At 35.7% G+C, this 25,581-nt stretch overlaps 7 protein-coding genes across 7 annotated transcripts in view; 3 read left to right on the forward strand and 4 right to left on the reverse strand.

The window, feature by feature from the left end:
• Positions 1 to 3,419, reverse strand: part of LOC130648860 (ankyrin repeat domain-containing protein 50-like) — a 37,884-nt gene extending 34,465 nt beyond the window's left edge. The window contains exon 1 of the mRNA XM_057454969.1: positions 1,899 to 3,419. Coding sequence (XP_057310952.1) covers positions 2,279 to 2,872 — 594 coding nt within the window. The 5' untranslated portion in view covers positions 2,873 to 3,419 and the 3' untranslated portion in view covers positions 1,899 to 2,278. The remainder of the gene's footprint in view (positions 1 to 1,898) is intronic.
• A 3,119-nt stretch (positions 3,420 to 6,538) lies between these two features.
• Positions 6,539 to 7,063, reverse strand: LOC130648525 (uncharacterized). The gene has a single exon (XM_057454577.1). It carries the CDS (start codon positions 7,061 to 7,063, stop codon positions 6,539 to 6,541), a length of 525 nt encoding a protein of 174 aa, XP_057310560.1.
• A 1,176-nt stretch (positions 7,064 to 8,239) lies between these two features.
• Positions 8,240 to 8,698, forward strand: LOC130648526 (ATP-dependent DNA helicase Q1-like). Its single transcript, XM_057454579.1, has one exon. The coding sequence runs from the start codon at positions 8,240 to 8,242 to the stop codon at positions 8,696 to 8,698; it is 459 nt and encodes a 152-aa protein (XP_057310562.1).
• Positions 8,539 to 12,453, reverse strand: LOC130648829 (uncharacterized). Its single transcript, XM_057454931.1, has 2 exons — positions 11,095 to 12,453; positions 8,539 to 10,585 (listed from the first exon to the last, which is right to left on the reverse strand). Exon 2 carries the CDS (start codon positions 10,218 to 10,220, stop codon positions 9,552 to 9,554), a length of 669 nt encoding a protein of 222 aa, XP_057310914.1. The 5' UTR covers positions 10,221 to 10,585; positions 11,095 to 12,453; the 3' UTR covers positions 8,539 to 9,551.
• On the forward strand, positions 8,737 to 9,518 carry LOC130648527 (uncharacterized). Its single transcript, XM_057454580.1, has 3 exons — positions 8,737 to 8,741; positions 8,926 to 9,457; positions 9,513 to 9,518. Exons 1-3 carry the CDS (start codon positions 8,737 to 8,739, stop codon positions 9,516 to 9,518), a joined length of 543 nt encoding a protein of 180 aa, XP_057310563.1.
• Positions 12,454 to 15,659: 3,206 nt separating the features above from the next.
• LOC130648827 (uncharacterized) lies at positions 15,660 to 18,877 on the reverse strand. The gene is made up of 2 exons (XM_057454930.1): positions 17,981 to 18,877; positions 15,660 to 17,726 (listed from the first exon to the last, which is right to left on the reverse strand). The coding sequence occupies exon 2, from the start codon at positions 17,562 to 17,564 to the stop codon at positions 16,440 to 16,442; it is 1,125 nt and encodes a 374-aa protein (XP_057310913.1). The 5' UTR covers positions 17,565 to 17,726; positions 17,981 to 18,877; the 3' UTR covers positions 15,660 to 16,439.
• A 187-nt stretch (positions 18,878 to 19,064) lies between these two features.
• The window catches only part of LOC130648418 (UNC93-like protein MFSD11), a 66,393-nt gene continuing 59,876 nt past the window's right edge, over positions 19,065 to 25,581 (forward strand). Inside the window, exons 1-3 of the mRNA XM_057454470.1 lie at positions 19,065 to 19,224; positions 23,631 to 23,682; positions 25,424 to 25,439. Coding sequence (XP_057310453.1) covers positions 19,126 to 19,224; positions 23,631 to 23,682; positions 25,424 to 25,439 — 167 coding nt within the window. The 5' untranslated portion in view covers positions 19,065 to 19,125. The remainder of the gene's footprint in view (positions 19,225 to 23,630; positions 23,683 to 25,423; positions 25,440 to 25,581) is intronic.

A 25,581-nucleotide genomic window follows, 5' to 3' on the forward strand; every position in this document is an offset into this window, starting at 1 on the left:
ATCGAAATTATGAATGGTCTATACAGGATAGAGGATTTGGCAACCATCGTCAACAGTCAGGCAGGGGACAAGATTAAGCTGTTTGTCCTGAAAAATGGACTCTGTAAGCTTAGGGTTAGTGACGGGTATACTGTGGTAATCCATCGAAAACTACAGGAGCTTATGGGGCTACCCTACGACCCTGCAAAAAAGTACTTTACCAAAGGCGACTATGACAGCTTCTACAAAACTGACGTGTACCAAAGATTGAGACTCGTTTGCCCCCAGCTGGATGAAGACGATTGCCTACTGGATGGGAAGAAATCAAAAATTCTTGCTTTGCTTCCCACGAAAGAGTTAAACATGGGGAGATATGCTTACATGGAGTTTTGACACTCCAATCTACCTTCCTTTGAAAGGCTCAACAGACAGACTGGAGTTCATGCTGACGGACGAGTATCATCGTGAAAAAAATGTTTCGTTCGTCGGAATTACGATGCATTTACTCATAGAATAAATGGCAGATATGAAGCTTTACCCAACTTTGCCGCCAAGTGCGCCTGAGCAGGAGCCTGAAGAAAGTCAGGTCTACAGACTAAAAAAGATCGAAGAAATTGAGCAGTACCTGCGGTCTGAGATCAAAGAGAGAGAAAAACTCTACAAAAAGTTCAAGCTTTGGGGGATGGGGCTTCGGTATGCTGATCATGGCATGATTGCTGTTACTGTCATCACCTCCGCAGCAGGTATTGCCACGCTTGCAACCGGATTCGGAGCCCCCATAGCAATTGGTCTTGAAGCCGCGGCTCTTGCAGTGGGCATGGGCCAAGTAGGTCTCAAGAATGCCTCGAAGCGACTAGAGCACAAGGTGCACAAGCACGAATGCATCAAACTCCTGGCAGAGTCGAAGCTAGACACTGTATACGATAAGATTTCCAGAGCGATCCAAGATGGTACAATTTCAGACTACGAGTTTACATGGATCATGCAGGAGAAGCAACGCTACATGTTGCTGAAGGAGCAGATCCGACAACGAACGAAAAAAGCTGTGAAATCCATCAACGAGAATAAACGCGCAGAGTTGGTGGCACAAGGCAGGCAAGAAGCCAAAGATGAAATTTTGAAAAAACTTCAATCTGCGCAGTATGCCAGCGCTACTTAGAGTCCCCACCTGCTTATTCGCAGATCTAGTGTATTATTCAAAACACTAGATCACCTACACAATCTCGATCACTTCTCCCGTATCTTGATCTATGAGCAAGTCGCCATCATGTACGACACGTCGCTGTTTTTTAGCGAGATCCCTCAAATATTATTTAAGATTTTTCTCCCATGCAATTTTAGCACAAGGCTCGCAGTACGGTCCGTCCGTTTGTGTCAACGCATCCTTATACTTGACTTTGCGTATGGCTTCGACAAGGTCTACTCGCTTCAACGTAGAGTACCCCTTGAGACCGAAGGCTTTAGCTTCTTGTCGCAGTTTGTCCATTTGTTTATGTGAACAGCGCCAGGCTTTCGTTATTTTTGTGACTGTCTCCAGTCACAAAAGATTACTTTTTTAGTTCTCCACTTCCACAAGGTCGTAATCATAGTAAAATTGACCAGGATTCTTCGTAGATTGTTTCTTTCCCAGTGATTTGATGAACATCTGACCTGTTTGACCTATCAAAGCTTCTCTCAGTACACTCGTTGCCCATGCTTGAAATCGTTCACCATCGTAATCGATCAATGTGATGACAGTTGCATCACCATTTTTAGTCTTGATCTCTTCAACATACTCAATTTTGAATATGATTCCAGTGGGAACATCACGCCACTTCATAATGCTCTCGTGTTCTGATTTCAAGGCATCAAATTGTTCTGCAGATAGGAAAGGCATCTCTTTATTATAGATTTTTACACCTCAACCAGGATCAAAATACTGGACATTACATCCATAATTTAGATATCTCGCGCTTTTCTTCCTCATCTACACACCAATTCCAAAATCGATCCGGATGCCACGCCACTGGCAGTACCTCATTCCATAGTTTTGCATAAAAATTACGCTTGTGATGATGCCGCAGCAATTCATCATGAATGACATCAAAACCACGCAGCAATACAACAATCTCGCTGTGACCATTGCGAGCTGCAAGTCTCATGGCCCAATCAAAGTATGTCGCACCCCACTCTTTGCACATCTTAACAATCTCAATGTGACCATTGCCAGCTGCATTAAGAATGGCCCAATTAAACTCTGTCGCACCCCAGTCTTTGCACAGCTTAATAATCTCGATGTGACCATTGACAGCTGCACGTTTCATGGCCCAATCAAAGTCTGTCGCACCCCACTCTTTGAACATCTTAACAATCTCGATGTGACCATTTCAGCTGCAAGGTTCATGGCCCAATCAAAATCTGTCGTACCCCACTCTTTGCACAGTTTAACAGTTTCAATGTGACCATTTTCAGCTGTACGTTTCATGGCCCAATCAAAGTCTGTCACACCCCACTCTTTGAACATCTTAACAATCTCGATGTGACCATTGACAGCTGCACTTTCTAGAGCCCAATTAAAGTCTGTCGCACCCCACTCTTTGAACATCTTAACAATCTCAATGTGGCCATTTTCAGCTGCAAGACTCATGACCCAATCAAAATCTGTCGCACCCCACTCTTTGCATAGTTTAACAATCTCGATGTGACCATTGACAGCTGCACTTTCTAGAGCCCAATTAAAGTCTGTCGCACCCCACTCTTTGAACATCTTAACAGTCTCAATGTGACCATTTTCAGCTGCACGTTTCATGGCCCAATCAAAGTCTGTCACACCCCACTCTTTGAACATCTTAACAATCTCAATGTGACCATTTTCAGCTGGAAGTTCCATGATTGTATTCTTAAACCAACTCATTTCTCTTTATTATAAGTACATTTAGACTTTAACTAACAGCGGTCGCAATTTGCGTAGGGATTTTCCCTTTCTATTCAAACAGATTTGCGCGTTTGTTGATGTCAGCAGTTTTGTCGAGTGCCGTCATTTTTGATGATGTCAGCAAATTTGTTGGATATCACGTGACTTGTTTACTCATTTGAGGTATGATAAAATCTGTGACGTCACAGATTTTTTAGGGGGTCTAAAAGCAGCGTTTTTTAATGGGGGTTTGACCGTTGAAAACCTAAACTGTACTCATGAGGGTGTACTACTCTAGCTGACTCCTTATTAGGCCGTAAAAAGCCATATTACAGGCTTTAAAGTCCTGTGCAAGTAGTTAGCAGCGTTCTCACAGCCTGGCGCACAGGAAAACGACTTAATACTTGGTAGTCCATTGAGATAGAAAGTAATAGGCCGATGGCCAATTGTCTTGGCTCGTGCAGGCACGTGACTTACGTGTAGTCTCCTCATTATGCCGTAAAAGGAGATAATACACACTTTAAAGGCCTGTCCACGTAGTTAGGAACGTTTTTAGAGCCTGGCGCTCTAGAAAACAACTTAACACATCGTAGACCATTAAGATTAAATAGAATAGACCGATGGCAACTTTTCTGGGGTCATGGAATCACGTGATTTAAACGTAGAGTTTATATTCGCCCGTAAACGGCCATACTAGGCGATTTCAGGGCCTATGCACGTAGTTAGCAACGTACTTGGAGACTGATGGCCATAATGAAGGCCATAACACAGGCTTTAAAGGCCTGTAGACAAAGTTAGCAGCGTTCTTGCAGCCTGGCGCTCAAGAAAACGACTTCAGACATCGTAGTCCGTTAAAATGAAAAGGAATAGACTGATGGCCTCTGTCTGTGCTAGTGGAACTCCCTGATTAAGTGTAGTCTCCTTATTAGGCCATAAGAGGGCGTATTACACGCTTTAAAGGTCTGTTTACGTAGTTAAATACTTTTTCCTAGCGTGGCGCTCAAAAAAACCACCTAATACATCGTAGACCATTGAAGTTAAAAGGACTAGACCAATGGCCACTTGTTTTGGCTCGTGGAACTCCCCGACTTACGTGTATCCCCATATTAGGCCTTAAATGGTCATATTGCAGGCCTTAAAGGCCTGTGCACGTATTTAGCAGCGTTCTTGGAGCCTGGCGCACAAGAAAACGACTTAATGCTTCATAGTCCGTGGAGATTGAAGGAACTAGGCCGGTGGCCGCTTGTCTGTGCTTGTGGAACTCCCCGACTTACGTGTATGCCCCGTATTAGGCCTTAAAAGGCCATATTGCAGGCCTTAAAGGCCTCCCCACGTAGTTTGCAGCGTTCATAGATCCTGGCGCTCAAGAAAACAAATTAGTTCATCGTAGTCCATGGAGATTGAAAGGACTAGGCCGATTACCTCCTGTTTCTGCTCGTGGAACTCCCTCACTTACTGTGGCCCCCCATTAGGCCGTAAAAGGCCGTATTACACGCATTAAGGGTCTGTCCACGTAGTTAGGAACGTTTTCAGAGCCCGGCGCTCAAGAAAACGACTTAATACATCGTAGTCCATTGAGATTGAAAGGAATGGACCGATAGCAACTTGTCTGTGCTCGTAAAACCGCGTTGATAACTTGTAGTCTCTGTAATAGCCCGTAAAAGACCATATTACAGAGTTTAAAGGCCTGCCACCGTAGTTAGCAGCGTTCTTAGAGCCTTCCGCTCTGGAAAACAACTTAATGCTTCGTAGTTTATTGACATTTAAAAAAATAGACTGATGGACACTTGTCTGGGCTCGTGAAACCACATGGTTCACGTGAAGACTCTATATGAGGCTGTATAAGGCCATATTACAGGCTTGAAAGGACTGTGAACGTAGTTAGATACGTTTATAAAGTCTGGCGCTCAAGAAAACGATCTAATTCATCGTAGTCTATTAGAATTGAAAGGAATAGACCGGTGGCCACTTGTCTGGGCTCGTGGAACTCCCGATTTACGTGTATTAGGCCCTAAAAGCACCCATTGCAGGCCTTAAAGGCCTGTGCACGTAGTTAGCAGCGTTGTTGGAGCCTGGCGCACAGAAAAACTACTTCATGATTCGTAGTCCATTGAGATTGAAAGGAATAGACCGATGGCCACTTGTCTGGGCTCGTGGAACCACGTTCATCACGTGCAGTCTCCAAATTAGGCCATAAATGGACATATTACACGTTTTAAACGACTGTGCACGTCGTTAGCAGCGTTCTTAGAGCCTGGCGCACAGGAAAACGACTTAATGCTGCATAGTCCATGGAGATTGAAAGGAATAGACCGATGGCAAATTGTCTGTTCTTGTGGAAACACGTGGTTCGCGTGTAGTCTCCTTATTAGGCCGTAAAAGTCCGTATTACACGCATTAAAGGTCTGTCCATGTAATTAGGAACGTTCTCAGAGCCTGGCGCTCTAAAAACCACTTAATGCATCGTAGTGCGTTGAGATTGAAAGGAATAGACCGATGGCAACTTGTTTGTGCTCGTGGAACGACGTTGATTACATGTAGTTTCTATGTTAGACCGTGAAAGGCCATATTAGAGGCTTTAAAGGCCGGCGCACGTTGTTAGCAGCGTTCTTAAAGCTGGTGCTTAAGAAAATAACCTAATGCTTCGTAGTCCATTGAGATTTAAAAGAATAGACTGATGGCCACTTGCCTGGGCTCATGGAACCGCATGGTTCACGTTTAGGCTCTATATTAGGCTGTGAAAGGCCATATTACAGGCCTGAAAGGACTGTGTACGTAGTTAGATGTGTTCATAGAACCTGGCGATCAAGAAAACGACTTAATACATCGTAGTCTATTTAAATTGAAAGGAATAGAGCGATGGCCACTTGTCTTGGCTCGTAGAACCCGCTGGTTCACGTGTAGCCTAATTTTTAGACCATAAAAGGACATATTACACACTTTAAAGGCCTGTACGCAGTTATCAGCGTTCTTGCAGCCCGCCGCTCTGGAAAAGAACTTAATGCTTCATATTCCATTGAGATTTAAGGGAATAGACTGATGGCCACTTACTCTAGGCTCGTGGAACCACCTGGTTTACGTGTAGTCTCCTTATTACGCTGTAAAAGGCCATATTACACACTTTAAAAGCCTGTGCACGTATTTATCAGCGTTCTTAAACCCTGGTGCTTAAGGAAACGACTTAATACATCGTAGTCCATTATGATTGAAAGGACTAGATCGATGGTCACTTGTCTGGGCTCGTGGAACCACGATATTTACGTGTAGTCTCCTTATTAGGCCGTAAAAGACCATATTACACACTTTAAAGGCCTGTGCACGTGTTTGGCGGCGTTCTTAGGGCTGGTGCTTAAGGAAACGACTTAATATATCGTAGTCCGTTAAGATTAAAAGGATTACACCGATGGCCACTTGTTTGGGCTCGTGGAACCACGTGGTTCACGTGTACTCTCCTTATTACGTTGTAAAAGGCCATATTACACATTTTAACGGCCTGTGCACGTCTTTAACAGCGTTCTTAAAGCTGGTGCTTAAGAAAATGACTTAATACATCGTAGTCCGTTAAGATTAAAAGGACTAGGCCGATGACCACTTGTTTAAGCTCGTGGAACCACGTGGTTCACGTGTAGTCTCCTTAATAGGCCGTAAAACGCAATATTACCCACTTTAAAGGCCTGTGTATGTAATACACCCGCTTGAAAATACACCTGCGTCACTTTGGCGGCCACTATCACCAATATCAACTAATAAAAACTTGTAGTCTGCATCGCATACTGCCATTAACACTATGCTGTGGGTCTTTTTATAATTAAAAAAAGATGAAACTCCACGTGCTGGGACTTGCATTACCACATGGTTTCCATCAATTGCCCCAATACAGTTAGGGAACTGCCAAAGTTTCTCAAAATTTGCAGCTATTTTTTTCCATTCTGATTGCGTTGATGGACATTTTAACTGTCCTGCTCCCAACAACTTTTCCCATATGGCATTGCATGTTTCGCTTATAATTCTACCAACTGTCGTAGGTCCCACGGGATAACTGCTTGCTATGGTAGATTTTGCATCTCCAGTCACTAGATATCTTAAAGTTATGCACAAACGTTGATCAGCAGATATGCTTTCACGTTTTAAATTCTTTTTAGAAATCAATGGTGCCACATAAGATAGTTTTTCGTATTTTTCAGGTAACATGCGAAATTGTTTAAAGAAATACTCGTGATCGAAGAGATTAGATCTTTAATTAATGGATGGTATTCTCCTTTCTGTTTTCTTTCTTGGAAAATTTTTCATACCCACCATCTTTTTTTGTATTTATTCCTTAACTTTCTTCTTTGAATGCGTCTCTTTAAAACTATCAAAAGTAGCAAAGTTCTAATGTTTATTGCAGCCATATTTGTTTACAATTTTTTGAATGAAAATTCGCGCTCTTTTAGAAGTGGAAAGCTTTACTTGGATCTGGATCCGATTATAATTGGATCCCATCCTGGTCTGATCCGGTCCGATCCACACAAGTGGAAACCAGCCTTTAGGACGCTGCCCAATCTTTGAACATAAAATTGCCCAGTATTAAGACTGGCTGGCCAGTCTTAAGACTGGGTAGGGCGTCGCAAGATTGGGCAAAACACCATGTTAGCCCCATATATGGCGTCTTTTAGATTTTAAAGAAGGGATGTAACACACGAACTCTGTTTTTTGCAAGTCCCAACAAACATTCTCAGGCACATTAAAACATCATATTTTGGGTACTGTTGAATTGACCCAGCCAATTTTTGGACACAGTAGAGTGAAAATCGTACCTAGCTAGCTAGATAGCTGGTAGAGCATGTGTTATACATTTAGCATTTATATACAGCTTGTAGTAGTGGCTAAATTTTAAAAATAAAATGTTTATATTTATGAAGAATCAGAAAAATCGTATTTAACCATATTATTAGTTAGCTAGCTGTTAATTCATTGGAGGAGATGTTTAGCCAGCTAGCGAGCTGTAGCCAGCTAGCTAATATCATAGTCTATAGAAGAAAACCTTATAGACTATGCTAATATGGTTGAGTAGTTTCAATTTTCTATACATATTATGTAAAAAAAATTAAAATACATGGTATATATAAGTTTTTGGCCTTTTGATTTTCCAAGAAAAGTTTCAATTTAAAGTACCTATTAAGAGGTAAATTCTAAAAATTTTATTGTTCTGTTTGTCTTCCACAATTGTTCTAAGATTGGGCATGTACGTCCATAGAGTGGGCAGTCCAGTCTTTAGACTGGCCACCCATTTGTCACTGTCGGAAGATTGGCCTGGCCAGTCTTAAGACGGGGCACGTTCAAAGATTGGGGAGAACAAATACAAGCGAGATAGGAGATAGCCAAAAGATGGATGTGTTGAAACGTTTGGATTTTGTATTTAATTTGCACGAAGGTTTTCCTTCTCACTGCCTTAAGCCTAAACAAATTCAATGTTTTGAAGCTCTTTTAAAGGGCAAGGATGTTGTAGCTGTCCTTCCTACGGGTTATGGAAAGTCGTTAATTTTTCAACTTCTTCCTGACGTCATACCACAGAAAAGTACAAGGAATATCGTTATTGTGGTGTGTCCTTTATCTTCAATTATAGAAGACCAAGTGCAGTTTTTAAACAGTGTTGGTATTTCAGCAATGTCACTTCATTGCAATAATAGTTCTACAAGCTCTTATGAAAGTTTGTTTGCCGAAATGAAAACTCACGAAGAAATCAATATATCAATAAAGGTGCAAGAAGGGGATATAAATCTACTCTTCGCTCATCCAGAGCTCTGCAGTTCGGGTGCAAGTCTTGATTGGGTTTTTGTACAATAGCTGGTCATGTCATTAAATTACCTCGAATAGCTATACATATGGAGTCAAAAAAAACTATTCATTACATTTTGATTTTATGTTTTGATTATTTTTTGTCAGGTTGACAAAGAAAATAATTAATAAAAAATATATAACAAAATAAATTAATAAGATGCTGCTCTAAAAAGGACTATGTACTTTTATATATAAAAAAGTTAACCAATAAAATATCTAAATATACATTTCAGGGGAGAAGAATTTAGAAAAGATTTTAAAGAACTTTCCGCAGTGCGCACTTATTTTCCAAAAGCATCTATGTTAGCCCTTACTGCAACTGCCTCACCTCATCATATAACAAGTTTAGTGAAGTCATTGAACATGTCAACAGCAAAAGTTATCAGAGTAAATCCCAACCGCAATAACATATTTCTTGACAAAAAGATCCGCAAAAGTAATGCTTCTGGATTCGAAAGCTATGAGAATATATTGTTACCTATAGCAAATTCATTAAATTCAGTAAGAGAACAATTTCCAATGACAATCATTTATATGAAATTAAAATATTGTGGTCTTGCCTTCAATCTATTTGAAAGACTTTTAAGCACATTTCAATACGTGGGATTTGAAAAAACACCATCTAGTCGTTTGTTTTGTCAATACCATGCACCACAGACAAAAGCTATGAAACTAATTATCATAAAGGAAATTTCTAAGAAGAACTCACGGATCAGAGTTAGCTTTGCTACCACTGCGCTCGGAATGGGTGTTAATATTCCACATGTAGAAAATGTTTACCACATTACCCCACCCAGCAATCTTGAAGCTTATGTTCAAGAAATAGGACGAGCTGGCAGAAGTGAGCAACCTGCAACAGCTATTTTGTTTTACAATAATTCCGATGTTGTATGTAGGCACGACCGGTACTTAAAAATAATTGTTTACTACCTTCATATGAATCTAATACTTTGGACGGTTTCGCATCCTTTCGGTTATATTTTTCCCTGAAATATTCAAGAGTTTCAATTTCTTTGACTGATTCAGGTGCATAAAGCAGGGAATAACTGTACTGCAATAGTGACGCTTTGCAATGCCACATCACAGGTTTAAATGGAGCACAGTGTTCCAAACAGTCAGATGGTGTGTGTGCTCCACCAAGAAGGTGTTTTGCACCAGCAAACCAAACTCTTGTAAGCTGGTCTCCAGAAAAAGGTATTTTTATTTCCTTCATGGGATCATCTTCAGTAAAAACAACATGACCAATGGTCTGACCAGGATCTGCTTGATAGTCAACATCTACTGTATTTGGTAACTGTTGTGGGTCTGGTAACTTCTCTAACTGTCCCGCTTGATTGTAGATTTCTGCAATCCAATTTTCAAACGTTCTAAGAATTTCATCACAGTCTGAATATTTTGATTCGTTTGCGTTAATAATTGGCATGGAAATAATGGTTGATTTTTGTTTCATGCATTCACTATATGGGTGAGGTAAACGCACTGGCAGCACGTGTTTTAAAAACTTAAATTGTGAAAGAAATTCCAACATTATTCTCCCAAATAAATTTTCGAGGTGTCAGCATAATGTTGCCATTCTTGAACATTTGGCATAAACAAATTTGGTGATGCAGTACGTACACTTTTGATTAAAGGAATATCATTAGACAGATGTTGCAATGGTATTCGATTTTCAATTAGATTACTGGCCATCATGTGGAGGTTGATATTGTCAACATTTATCCTTGTAGCCACAAGCACCCTTATATCCCAGTTATCTGATGTACCACGCAAAGATCCACCATTTCTGATAATATTAACAGCCTTTTCCATAAAATGACCACCTGCTAATTTTAAAAAAACATCGCTCATGGAAATCGATAAGCAAAATCCAACTTGATTTAATCTTCTTTGGAACTATAAAAATTGTATATGTATGTAATATCAAATAAACGACTTGGAAGTATTTAATTTACCTCTAGTCTATCTAAGCCAATATAAAAATCTTTCTTTAAGGTTTTGATAAAGCTACTTTATAACACCTTTTTTAGGTTTAGGTCGTACTTTTTAGGTTTAGTTTGATACTTTTTTAGAACGGTTTGGAGCTGGCCCCTCCTTTAAGCCCTTAAAATGCTTTTCCAAGCCAATTAATTTAATTTTTCAATTTTCCCAATACTTTGTGAGTTAGCAGCTAAAATTACCTATATAATCTCAGCCTTTTGTTTCATAATAATTAAGTTTCTTATTAAAAATTTGTGTACATGTGGTAAAACTTATTGCTGCTGTTATGTTATGTTATGTTACTATAATTTTGATTTTTTGATTTATTTGTGAAGTTTAATTTAATTGTATATAGACTTTTTTATTTTTGATATTTTGATTTTAATAAAAACTAAAGTATGTTGAAATAGAGTTATATATAATACCTGTCTATTGCAACCTCCTTCAATTGCAAGAATGGTGTTAATTCTTTGTAGTCGACTTAATTCATGCCATCTAATCTGCATTAACACTGAAAAGACAAAACAAAGTTTAACTTTTAAACTAATACTCAAGGGTTGGTGTAATTTACCAGTGCTTGTTAGCAAAATTTTTAACAATAAAGAATTATTTGATTCTAACTCTTCCCATAAACTTTCGAAATCAAATATCTGTAAGCCATTGTAGCTTGTATCATGTAAGTATGATGGTTTAGTTCTCCTACAAAGTTTTGCAGAATCACTTTCAACCTCCAACCTCCAACCAGCAACATTTTACTTTCAAAGTCTACCATGGAAATTTTACAATTTTCTTTATTCCTTTGTATGTTTGTGACATCACAGAGAGCAGGTTTATTTCCAAAAAGCTTCTTTTTTGCCACAGATGTGGTTTTACTTGGTGAAGAACTGCACAACGTTTAACTGAAACATTTTGTCTATGTAAACTTAGATTTTTTTGGCACTGACATCGGTATTCATGCATTTTTTGAATAAACGATATACATTTACGACATATAGCATCAGACATTCCATCATCTTGTGACACTCTTATTCCACATGTTTGCTCAATTTTAAATGTTAGGTAAATTTTTTCTCCACTTTTTGAAAAACATTTTGTCACATGGTTTTGAGCAGTGACAATACAGCATAATCGACAAAGCACTTCATTTTTAGGTAAAGTGGCATGTTTAGTATATATCTTTGTTGGTCACAGCTGTTTCGAAGCGGACAAAAATGTTACGAAAAAATAATTCGAATTACCCTCTCAGTTAAAACAGGATATCTCAAGAACGAAATAAAATTTTTATATTCTGTAAAAAGAATAATAATTTCAGATAAATTCTCCATATTATTAAAAGAAAAAATTTTTTGGACACTTGTCCGAAATTGGTATATTTAGGCCAAAATGTCTAAAAATGACTTAAAAATTATCATGTAGATGAATGTCTTCCACAATATCTCTAGATTAAAGTTAAGGAAACATGTTTCTTATGGCCAACAGGTTAGGTTAAATATCTGGAATAAAAACTAATTAATTTTATTACTGTCCGAAATTGTCCGAAGGGTTATTTTTGGGCCAATTGTGAGACCTATGTGAAAAACGGCCTTTAGAGCCTCAATGTATGCTTAAAGTTTGTTTATTAACTGAAAAAAAACATTACTTTGGATTCTAAGGCCATTAAAGATGATGTAGATTACATATTAGTCTGTGCGAAATTGTCCAAAGGGTTATTTTTGGGCCAAATGTGAGAAATTATGTGAAAAACGGCCTTTAGAGCCTGAATGTATGCTTAAAATTTGTTTATTAACTGAATAAAAAACATACCTTTGGATTCTGAGGCCGTTAAAGATGATGTAGATGTAATATTTATCTGTCCGAAATTGTCCAAAGGGTCACTTTTGGTCCTAACGGTTTTCGGGCCAAATATGTGACATCATACATTAAATAAAACGTCATTCAGAGTCGACAGTTTCAACATTCTAGTATATCATGCTATATCAAGTAGTGCATAAATAGTTTATTTATTATATACAATAAATATATACAAAGCAATCATTTTGTGTTTCTTTATAAATTGTATAAAATAGCAACCAATCTTGTGATAAAGCCAAGATTAGCTAGCTAGCCATAAACATCTTTGATTTCAACAATTTCATCTTGAAAGATAGATAGATAGATAGATATTTATTTATCAATAGCAGTTATATATATACAATTAAAATTAAAAGAAAATAAATATAAAGAAAAAGAAAATAAATATCATAATTAGTCAGGGTAACAAAATTAAAATATATAATGCTATTGAAGGGAGACCATACCTAATAGCATAAAGCTAAGGCAAAGGGTATGGCCACCCTTGGACAATTACAGTAAACGATACGAGACGCACAAAACAACACACACATAAAAGTGGGTCAAATGATAAACAACCATGCGGGAAACAAATGGCCAAGTCTGACAATTCAGGAAGGATTAGTAAGAGGAAACAAAGTACTTTTTCAGATCACTTCTAAGATTAAAATAATCAAGGGAGACAAATTTTCTAGTCATTAAAGACTGCAATTTATTCCAGGAATTAATGGCATTAAATCTAATTGAGTTTTTACCAAAAGAAATAGTATTAAAGGTAGGGAGATTGATCAAACCAATTTTCTCTGCCCGAGTGCCTTGAGCATGGGTGAAGTCAACCGCAAATGTATTAAGGATAGAAGCAGGCAATTTTTCATGAAATAGTTTATGTAAAAATAGAATATTATGACATTTGACAATATCAGAGAATTTGAGGAGCTCAAGATTACCATACAGGTGACTGGATGATGCTCTTCGAGATTCAAAAGACATGAGTCTAATAGCAAAATTTTGCAAAACAGTAATACGATTAACATCAAGACTGTTTGGCTGACCCCAAATTTGATTACAATATTGCAAGTGTGAATGAAAAATGGCATAGTAAACTAGAATAAGAACATTTAAAGGCACAAAGTGACGAAGTTTAGCTAAAGCTCCATTGGCCCTCTTGAGCTTGGCAACAGTATCATTGATCTGAGACTTCCAGCTTAAATCAGAATCTAATAGAACACCAAGATATTTAATACAATTACTAGGTATAAGCCTTTTACCATTGATAAAAAGCCTAAAATCGTAATTAAGAGGTTTCCGTGTATGTTTAAAAACAATGTACTCAGTCTTACTAGCATTAAGAGAAATTTTATTGGCATTGAGCCAATGGCAAAGAAGCTTGAGGTCAAAATTCATTTGTTTGGCCAGTTGTTTCAAAGATTTACTGAAGTTTAAGAGATTGGTGTCATCAGCAAAGTGATGCACCAAAGAAAAATTAATTGAACAATGCAGGTCGTTAATATAAATTAAAAATAAAAGAGGTCCTAAAACAGAGCCCTGAGGGACACCATGCCTGATAAGATTACTAGTTGATATATTTCCATTGATGGATACAAACTGTTGACGTCCTGTTAAATAAGATTTAAATAGTGAGAGTGGAGTACCACTAATTCCATAGTGAAAAAGCTTTTTAAGCAAAATTTCATGATCAACCGTATCAAAAGCCTTTTGAAGATCAATGAACACTCCACATGCATAATTTCCTTTATCAAGAGCATCCATAATTTTTTGAGAGATGTTCAGAAGTGTTTGAGAAGTCGAGTAATTTTTCCTAAAGCCAAATTGATGCTTGTAGAGGGCGTTGTTTGCTTCGAGAAAACCATACACTCGTTTGTATATGATTTTTTCATATATTTTATCAATATTTGAGAGTAAGGATATAGGTCGGTAATTTGTTAATTCTAATTTGGACCCTTTTTTATAAATAGGGATGGTCTTGGCAGTTTTTAGGTTTGTAGGAAAAATACCAGTTGTGAAAGACAAATTAATAAGTTTTGAAAGTGGTATAGATAATTCAGATTTAACAAGAGTTAAAATATGGGCAGGAATACTGAATGGCCCAGAAGATTTACCAGGGTCAAGGGAAGAAATGCAATGCAGAACTTCTAAATCATCAGTTGGTGAAAGAAACATCGAATTAGAAGTAGAATTTTTTAGAAAAGAGGAGAAATGTTTTCGAGTGAACGGGATATTCATTCTGATGTTATCTGCAATTGAAGCAAAGTAATCATTAAAAGAATTAGCAATTGTCACTGGATCAGTTACAACAGAGTTATTAATGTTCATACAGGTGGGAGAAGCAGAAACAGAAGAACGAACAGAAATAATATTTTTAACCCCTTTCCAAATATTGCCAATATTTTTTTGGTTATTGCTAAAATATTTATTGAGGAAATTACTCTTACTCATTCTACATAGAGATACAATTTTGTTGCGGTACTTTTTAAAACTCTCTAGCAAGGAAGACTTTAAAAGTGGATCTTTCTCTCTTAAAAAGCATTTATGCAGATGGTCTCTTTTGATTATTGAGGTAAGGATACCATTAGTGGGGTCATCTACAAAATTCGTAGCAATTCGTATAAAAAAAATTCGTATATGCTATACGAATTTTCTTTTGCCATACAGTAATTAAATTCGTATGAAATTTTTTTAAATTCGTATAAAATTCGTATGAGTTTTAAATTAAATTCGTATGAGTTTTAAATTAAATTCGTATGAGTTTTAAATTAAATTCGTATGTGTTTAAATTAAATTCGTATGAGTTAAATTCGTACGAGTTTAACAAAAAATTCGTATGAGATTTTAATTAGATGCGTATGGTTTTAAAAAAAAGAAAATCGTTTGACATTGTATTAAATTCGTATATGAGTTTCAAAATAAAATATTTTTTAGATCGCATTTTAAAAGTTTAAAAACGAAAAACGGCGATAGAAATGTTTTTTTAGATCGCATTTTAAAAGTTTTAAAACGAAAAACGGCGATAGAAATGTTTTTTTTAGATCGCATGTTAAAAGTTGAAAAACGAAAAACGGCGATAGAAATGTTTTTTTTAGATCGCATTTTCAAAAGTTTAAAAACGAAAAACGGCGATAGAAATGTTTTTTAGATCGCATGTTAAAAGTTGAAAAACGAAAAACGGCGATAGAAATGTTTTTTTTAGATCGCATTTTCAAAAGTTTAAAAACGAAAAACGGCGATAGAAATGTTTTTTTAGATCGCATGTTAAAAGTTGAAAAACGAAAAACGGCGATAGAAATATTTTTTTAGATCGCATTTAAAAAGTTTAAAAACGAAAAACGGCGATAGAAATGTTTTTTTAGATCGCATTTTCAAAAGTTTTAAAACGAAAAACGGCGATAGAAATGTTTTTTTTTTAGATCGCACGTTAAAAGTTGAAAAACGAAAAACGGCGATAGAAATGTTTTTTTAGATCGCATGTTAAAAGTTGAAAAACGAAAAACGGCGATAGAAATGTTTTTTTAGATCGCATTTTAAAAAGTTTAAAAACGAAACACGGCGATAGAAGTGTTTTTTAGATCGCATTTTCAAAAGTTTTAAAACGAAAAACGGCGATAGAAATGTTTTTTTAGATCGCATGTTAAAAGTTGAAAAACGAAAAATGGCGATAGAAGTGTTTTTGTTAGATCGCATTTTAAAAGTGTAAAAACGAAATATAATTCGTATGAAAATTCGTATAAAAGAGAATATAATTCGAATGACAATTCGTATGAAAGAGAATATAATTCGTATGACAATTCGTATGAAAATCGTATAAAAGAGAATATAATTCGTATGACAATTCGTATGAAAATCGTATAAAATTCGTATTAGATTTTTTAAAAATCGTATAACTATTTAACACTATACGAATTGTATACGATTTTTATACGAATTAAAAGCAATTAAATTCGTATATATTCGTATAAAATATCATACGAAATTTGTAGACGACCCCAATCCAAGGATTGGATTTTTTTTTTCTTTTTTTGTTGCATGTTTTTTTTAGAGGAGCATGATTGACCAATAGACTGTTGATACAATTGTAAAAATTGTTAAACGATAAGTTGGGATCATCTACATTCAATTGTAGGATATCATCCCAATTTTTATTGTGAAGTTCGGTGAGAAAGTCATTGTGATGAAATTTCTTCCAATCATGAACAAATATATCATCAGAGGTGTGCAAAGGATTGATTGCAGACAAGTTTTTTAAGACTAAGAACTGAGGGAAATGGTCAGATATTGAACTTATAATATTACCAGACACAGTGTCCCACTTGGCTGAACTAAAATAAATATTATCAATAATCGTGCTAGAAACTTCAGTAACTCTTGTGGGAAGAATTATATGCGGGAGTAAGTTAAATTGCGAAGTAATATCGATGTAATCGGACACTTCTTTGACTGTTTCAGACTTTAGAAGGTCAATATTAAAGTCTCCAAGGAGGAAGATAGACTTGTTATCTGAAGACGCTTTCTCAAGAAGAGGCAATAAAAAATGATTGTTGAACTCATCAACAGACATCGAGGGATGTCTGTAGATGCATCCAACAATCATGTTTCTATCTTTGGCCCGTATAATTTCAATGAATTTAGATTCAAGCTCCTTGCTTTTATATGCAAGAGTATCCAGGTCGGGACGTTCAATAAATTGCAAGTGATTAGGGATGTACAAAAGAGCACCACCCTTTTCACCTTCAGTAGGTGTGTGCGTGAAGGAATAACCCGATAGATCGCAGTTAATAGGTGGGATTTTAGTCTGGAATTTGGTCTCAGTGATACCAATAACACTGAAGTCATGCCCAAGTTGACCTAACAGAATCTTTAGTTCATCAATATGTTTAGACAGAGAGGCGATATTCATATGAAAAAGGGAGAATTTATCAGAATTAACTTGAAGGGCAGAGAATTCAATTGGATCGTAATATTTGCAGTTGACACCACCCATGGTTTCAGGATGGGGGACCTCGTTGATTTCAATAGAGTTGAGCTGGGAGAGAAACCTTTTCATTTCCATAGAGGAAAGACTCTTGTCATAAACTAAGGGGGGAGTTGTTGAGCCAAAGGGGAGAATTTTGTTGATACATTTACAGCAGAACCAAAGTTCATCAGAGTTTTGGAGAGATATATAATCATCAGCATTGAGACCATTGCATTTAATATGAATCCAAAGTCTTAACTAAATATAAAAAAGAAGTATTAAGTGACTTAGCTACAAAACACGATGCAAAATGCAAAACTGTAGGACCAAAAAATAGCTACTCTTTACAGAAAAATACAAAACAGAAGAAAAAAGATTAAAAAGATAACAATTAGCCACGTTTAAAGTTTTACAAGCTATAAAACAATTTCTTAAAACCAAGGGTGATCTTATAGCAAAAAAATAATATTAAAATCCCAGCAAAATAAAGTAGTTTACTGTTTTTCCCTTACCTCGTGCTCTGCCAAACTTTAGCTAGCTTCAAAATTGCTAAGACACCGTTGTCTCGCTTATTCCAACATTTTCAAAAAATCCCGGTTTCGGATTAGGATTCCAGGGTCGAGCAATCAAGTCAAAAGTAAACACCAGGTTGCCGTAATTTTGCTGGGAAAAACCATAACTACCAAAACATTAAACGCCATCACTGTGACTTGCTTAGAAGTTTAGATAATTATTTAATTAGACAGAAAAGGGATCACACTACATCAAATTGCCGTGCACCACTTTGGCAACTTTTTCTGATGATAAAAAGGAATCAAGCAAGAAATTCCTGCTTTCTATGTCTTCTATACGCAAGGGTGTATTAACAACTTCAGCCATTACAATGTGATGATGACATTGATAAAAATAACTCCAAAACTGACTTGAAACATTTGCACTGTTATCACTACTAACTTAGCAATATGTAGCTAGCTAAACTAAAGCAAAAAAAAAAAAAAACAACAATATAATTACTATATTCCTTTGTACACTCAACATAAAGTAGTTTAAACATAGTAGGCTGTTTCATATACAGAAGGGAAAAAAGGCTTATTACTTATTGCATTACTTTAGCGAAAAGGTAGCTAGCTACCTTTATGTCCAATCTGCTACAACGTCAACAAATCAGTAAATCTAGTGACATTTGCATCGTGGTCTGCTACAACAAATCAGTAAAGGTAGTTAACATTTGCCTGTATTTTACATGCAACTAAAAACTTAAATTTCTATCTATTCCTGGTGTCTTATGTTACATATAATAATAATAACTAGCTATATATATAAATAATATCACAATCCCTAATCTTTTTTAATGTTGAGTCAATTTTTTAAAGCTGGAGACTAACAGCCCAGCTGCCATGTTTGTTGTTACTGCTGCGAAAGACAATCATGCATAAATTATATTTTGGGTATAATTATCATAAATTATAAGCGATCATGTGACCAGCTTGTTCCAGGGCCTTTTCCCCGCTATCAGCTTTATCAACAAGGCAAAGTGCCCTGGGAACGAGGTTGGCAGAAAGTTGGAAAATCAAATCAAATCTATTTTTGGTTGTACATCATTCTCACTTTATATAAGGCTTCAGTCATGTGATGATCACGACAAGAAGAAATCAAGATGGCGAACGGTTGTGATATCAAAATGTACAATGTTGTTATGCATGGAGTTTGTTTCATGCTTATATTTACAGCCTTTCAAACAAGTGGAAATGTACAGGTAAAATAAATAACCGATAGAGTGAAAAAATTTTTTGACTTAGCCAGGGCTGTCCAGACATTTCATATTCGTAGTGTATATTTGTACACAGTTTTACCCATTTTTGCGTATGTATATGTTCATCCGCTATTCGTACGTAAAGTGCTTTAGGGTTAGGGTTAGGGTTAGGGTTAGGATTCTTTTTCCTTTTTTCTACGTATGAATAGCGCTACGCACTATTAATACGCACTTTATGTCGTGGCGCCGTAAGTGGTTATAGCTTTCGTACTCTGTGCGGGAGACCGGGGTTCGATTCCTCTTGACGGCGATTCAACATGGGCGAGTAAATGTTACCATAGCCTCGGGTTAACCCAAGCCATGTGAGGGAAATTGGGGAGATGGCACACTGTGTGGGCCGTTGGATGTTGCCGGGAGTTGTCTAGTAGAGCGTGGGCCCTACTAATTGGGTCTGCGTAGCTCAAAATGAGCATTAAAATCTCTAGGACTCTCCATCTAAGCCATGGCCCCTCCTGGAAATAATAGACAGGGTATATCCCTCGATATTTGTGAGGCTAGCCATGTAAAATATGCACATCTATCTATCTATCTATCTATCTTAAAGTGCGTACGAATATACAGTTCCTTTCATATTTGGTGTTAGAGTCACCCGACCGACCCTATTTTTTGATCGAAATTTTTGGGATATTAAACGCCTAATTGAACTCCACAAAAAACATTATCATTGACTGAACAAGAGGATGCCGGTAAGCCACAAATACCCACATATATAGCTAAGGGCATTTGCGGAATATTACCAAAATGCAATTCCTTGTGACATGCCATACGGACGATAGTTGGAAGAAGGTGCTTGAAGATAAAGGAGTTATTAAAGTTAAAGTTATTTATCAAGTAAATCTTATTATAAACTATCGAAAACAGTTCTTTTAAGAACTTCGCTACCACATAGTAAGTTTATTTTAATTTTTATAGTTTTTTGAATCATTAGTGTCTGTTTTTCTTTTCTCTGTCAGGCGTTGTTCAAGTCTGTGCAGGGTTTTTTTCGGACAAATACTTGATTTTTTTTTAAAACACCGAACTCGCCCGAACCTTTTACTGCGTATGCAACTTATCGGCACAAGAGGGTGCCGATAAGCAGCAAACGCCCGCATATACAAGGGCGAGTTCGGGCCACTTTTCGAATTATATTGACGGTTGTCTGCCGAAACCGCCTGCACTTTACCGAGCACGCCCGAACTCGCCCGAAACATTCCAGAAATGCAACACCTTGTAACATAAACATGGTGGATGACAATTGAAAGAACGCGCTTGAAGAGAAAGGAGGTAAGAAAGTATATATATAAGTTATTTATCAAGTAAATCTTATCAAAACCGTAAATAGCAGTTCTTTTAAGAACTTATCTACCATATAGTTAGTTCATTTTAATTTTTATACTTTTTTAAATAATTCTTCAAAAGTCATTTATAGTGAATTTTTTTTTCTTTCGGGCATTGTTCGGGACTTTGCGGGTTTTTTTGGGCAAATACCTGAATTTTTTTTTAAAACACCGAACTTGCCCGAAAACTCCGCACTTTTTACGGCGTATAATTTTTACGGCGTAAAATTATTTGCAATCATTTGCACCTTCATTAACCAGAAGCATTACAGCCTGTCACAAAATGAGTGTAAAGTGTAAGGCACCTTGCAGTGCATACAATCAAGAACATTCGAACAGTAGTAACATAAGAAGACACATCCTATCAGGATGTGTGTTCATATTTGGAACTTGGTAAACACAACTCATCTTTTAATCATATTTATTAATTTGAACACAACAGGGGACATTCAAAAAACAATACGAACAAGATATATAAACATAACAAAGCATCTTTCTTTCCTGCTGAATTTACAAGTCTTCTTGGAGGTGTGGATAGCTTTTCCGTTCTCAAGATATTCAGATTTAAAGAATTTCAGTTTAATTATGCTGCATAAATTATGATGTTATATTTAACGAATAGCAAATTAAGGGATGTGCATTTAAAATTTATCAAAGCATATATATATATTATAAAGGTGAATTGATTAACATAATTTTATTTAACTTGTTTGCTTGTCCCAGGCCTCTTAATTTTTTTCCAATGACGCAATAACTTAGAATCAGCAACTTGGTTTGCAATATAATTTTTTGATTAAACTTGCCCTATATGTTTACTCACAAAATTTAATTGCTAAGTTATGGGGTCTTTAGCAAAAAATGTTCCATACTATAATTAGACCACATCAGTGTAATTAAGCACATTAGATCTAATTAAAGTAAAGATATTTTTACTCAAATTCAAGTGAAACACACTGTTCAAGTGACCACCTTCATTTTATTGTAATATGCTTCATTTAGTTTTAAAAACGTTAGTGTAAAGTGTAAACAATGCTGTATTTCATTCTATAAGCATCAAATCACTAAGAACGCCATATGTTGTTAGTAGTTTGAATAGTTTGAAGTAGATTTTGTTCGATCTTCACGCTTCCAACTTGGTGAGTCTAATGCTCATCATGTCAATGATGCTGTTTGTGTTGGCCTTTTGAAAGTGAACATAATTTGGTATTAGTGGCTCATCAGGAACCGTAGAATAAAAGCAATCTAACTATGATTTGAAAATTCTATGCTACAATCAGACTGGTTGCATTTTGCCTTTGGTAGACCATTAAACAATCATAGATCATCTTCAAAAATAGTGACATTTATTGTTGTCAGAAATTTCACATTTTTCAGTTAAAAGTGCTTGAGAACCAAAGCTCACAAATTTAAAAAAATTAACTGAGTTTATATTTACATTATAATTAACATTTTGTAAGCACAACTTGTTATTAATCATTAGTTTTCCTTTAAGTGCCCCACCTGCTCCATAAATATACAGCTGAAAGACAGGGGTTTGACATTCTGGAGGGTTACGGCTTCCAACACAGTGAAATATTTCACTACCTTTGTATATTTGCCTGAAAGTTTCTAGCCTCAACAGCGCAGTATTTGTTAACAATTGACTTAGCTGGTCAGTGTTAGAAGATAAATTATCTAATGCAACTTCACCCTTGTGACAACATTTAAAACAATTTTCATTTTGAAACTTTAAAACTTGTTAATACTCACACTCTTTCTACATAGCACCTAAATAATAAAAATAAGGCAACACATATTGATGTGCTATGTTTGTGGTGAATTTCTGCAAGCACAGACAGCAGATTTCTTTGTGCATTTGCTCTTCTTTTATTTTAACCTGTTCAAAATTCTGTGGTTGTTGTGCAGCAGCCTGTCTTTCAATGTCCTGAGCACGTCTGTTTACAGCCTGCTCATTTTCTGCTTGCCATGCCACATCTTGTGTTTCAACTTTCTAAATACGTCTATCGGCAGCTTGTTCGTTACATTCTATATTACGAAAAGTTGCCTGTCTAATATCAACATTAGGACGTCTATTGGTAATTTGATGAACAGTTTCTCAGTGACGTAAAGATGCAACATGGCATGCATGTCTATGCCTAGCTAAAGAAACATCTTCAAAATTGATAGACATAGTATGACATTTATCTGCACTTCTTGTGGCAGTTCTGCCTGTTAAGGAATATTTTGCATGTTACCCATAATGGCACCAAAAAACGTTTGGTTATTTTCAGGGCGATGCAACAAAAACCTACCAGCATCATTAAAAATTCTGAAACCATGCACAGGGTTGGAGTTATTACTACTTTTTTATATATATTTATATATATTTTGAAATGGAGAAAGGGAGGAGAAAATAAAATGATTTTAATGTCAATTTCATGATATTGAAGTAAATTTCTTAAAGATTAACAATATGTGCTCTTTTTGGGAGATTGCTAATGATATTGCTTAAAATATACCAGCAATTATTGACAATATCAGAGAGATATCAGTAAAAATTTCTGGCCCTATCAGTGATATAGAATATTACTGGTAATCATTGATCATCCTTTTGAACTCATGTAGACTTGGCAGAAGGTAATAATGACATAATTGTTGCAGAGGAATTCAGAATTAGGATGATGTGATGACAACAAATGAACATAAAGTGAATTTTAAAGAAAGGAAAGATTTCAATAAATCTATTGCTTCTATCCAGGCCCGTGAAAAAATTAATTACTTTAAAAACCTGTGATCTGACTGGTTGTTTTTGATCCTCTAATTATCTCCTCATTTAATAAAAAGCCCGTCGATGACAGCTATAGCTGTCAAAACATAGCCTAGAATAACTTACTTGTTTATTACATGATAATGTCTATATTATTCAATGATATTTTGTTTATTTACTGATCGATTTTTTGGCTACATACATACATTCTTAGTTGAAAAACAGCAAATGAATATTACTTTACGGATCCAGTTTACATTTAACAATTCTTAATATCTTCTTTTTAGACATCTGTGTTAAACAGTATTAAAGATAAAGATGGACACAGTCCATTTCAAAGTAAGTATGCTGTTAGAGCCAGTGGAATATTGTCACTTTACGCAGAAAAACAGTTTAAACAATTGGTTCTTTCTTTGCTGCTGTTAATGCTATCATGAATGGTAATATAATTCTTGTATTTTTATGCTCAACAATGTGTAAAAATAAGCACTAGTGAGCTTAAGACCTAGAAGGTGAGGAATATCTTTCTCCAAATATATTTAATATGTTCATATATATTCATATGTTATATCATAACAGAGCCACAGGTCATTTCTTAAGCTTTTAGGTCAATAATTCTGCGGGTGCTATCTTAAAAAAATTAATTTTGAGAAGCAAAAGTAAGAACAAATTTCCTTTACCCCTTACACCGCATAGGGGCTATTGTTTTGGCATAAGGAACATGCCAAAAGCAAGTTCCAAGAAAGTTCACAGCCAGGAATTTGAACCCATGGTATGAAAAAGTGTAAGTAAAGTCATTAATTAAACTTTGTAACTTACTGGCGCCGTAAATTTCATTTTAAAATAGAAACATATGACAAATCACAAGGCTATAAAAAGTTAGAGCTTTAATGCCATCATTGATAAACTTTACATAAAAAATGAAAGGTAAAACATGCTTGTCGTCCTCCGTCCAGATTATTATGACATTTATCCTCATTGTTGGGAAAAAATGTTCTAATTAAAATCTAATATGTCGAAACTAAACAATATTATTAAAATACATGTGAAAAAACAAGGTAGAATATGCTTGTCAAAACACCCTCCTCCCTTACAATGAATATGCTTTTTCTCAATTTTAATAAAATTGTGCTAATTGAAAAGTGATATGGCAAAATTCACATTCACTAACTGTAGAAAAACTGTTATTACCAATACTAATTTACTAATCTATCGATATCAGTAATTGTATTACTGTATTAGTAATACAAATATAATCGTAAGGGAAATGTTGGTAATAATATTGGCATTACTGATACTGGCTAGTAATTTATCAATACTTAAAAAATAATTAACGTTGCTTAAAAAATGGGTTGCCAATACTATAGTCACTTCTATTGTTTTATTACCAATACTACTTATAAAATAATTTTCAATATTATTGGTTGTTGCTGTTTTTCCCTAATTCTGATTTCTACACCCCTATAAAGTCTGTTTTAAATTCAATCATAATGAACACCCTTTTCTGTCTTGCTCGTCAGTGTGGCAAATCACTCTGGTAATCTTCTTCCTTCCCTCTTTTTTTATTCTTATCAACTGTTCATTAAGAATTTTTACTTTTTGAGAACTGTTTTTAAATGTTTTATCTTGTAAAAAACATCTTGTTTCCTTTTATTTAGCGCAATAAATATTTTCGGAAATGTACCTGCTTCTTTTAGGTACCCGTCTCATTTCAGCGTTGCGTAAAAATCCTAAGATTTAATTAGAAAATACGTATTATTATAATACAACTATGGCATGAATCAGTGTTGGAACATCTTTTTTTTTTTGAATTTTTAGGTTGCAATAGAAAAAACAATTTTTATTGGTTTCAATTAAAATTATTTTTGAACCTACATTACAACAATTTCACTGATGAAAATCATTTTCATGAAAGTTATTTTCTAATGTTCCTTTGTTTATTTACGTCATTCAAAACTAATTATATGCTAAAAGTTTAACACATTTTAGTGTCCCCTGTCTTAAATGATATTTAAACATGTGACATGTGACATTGATATTACATATTCTGTTTCTAAAAGATTTTTTTCTTCACTTTTAGACAAAGGCTATATTAGGTATGTATGTGGAATGCGATGGTTTGTGTTTCATTTTTGTTTTTAGCTTGCCTGGCCACAGCCAAAGACAGGTTAAGTTTTATCCATTGTAAATGATGTATTGTACACATGCTGCAATCTTTAATAAAATTAACGAGTTTTA

The sequence above is a fragment of the Hydractinia symbiolongicarpus genome, chromosome 7 (assembly GCF_029227915.1).
Source record: "Hydractinia symbiolongicarpus strain clone_291-10 chromosome 7, HSymV2.1, whole genome shotgun sequence".
Classification (NCBI taxonomy): domain Eukaryota; kingdom Metazoa; phylum Cnidaria; class Hydrozoa; order Anthoathecata; family Hydractiniidae; genus Hydractinia; species Hydractinia symbiolongicarpus.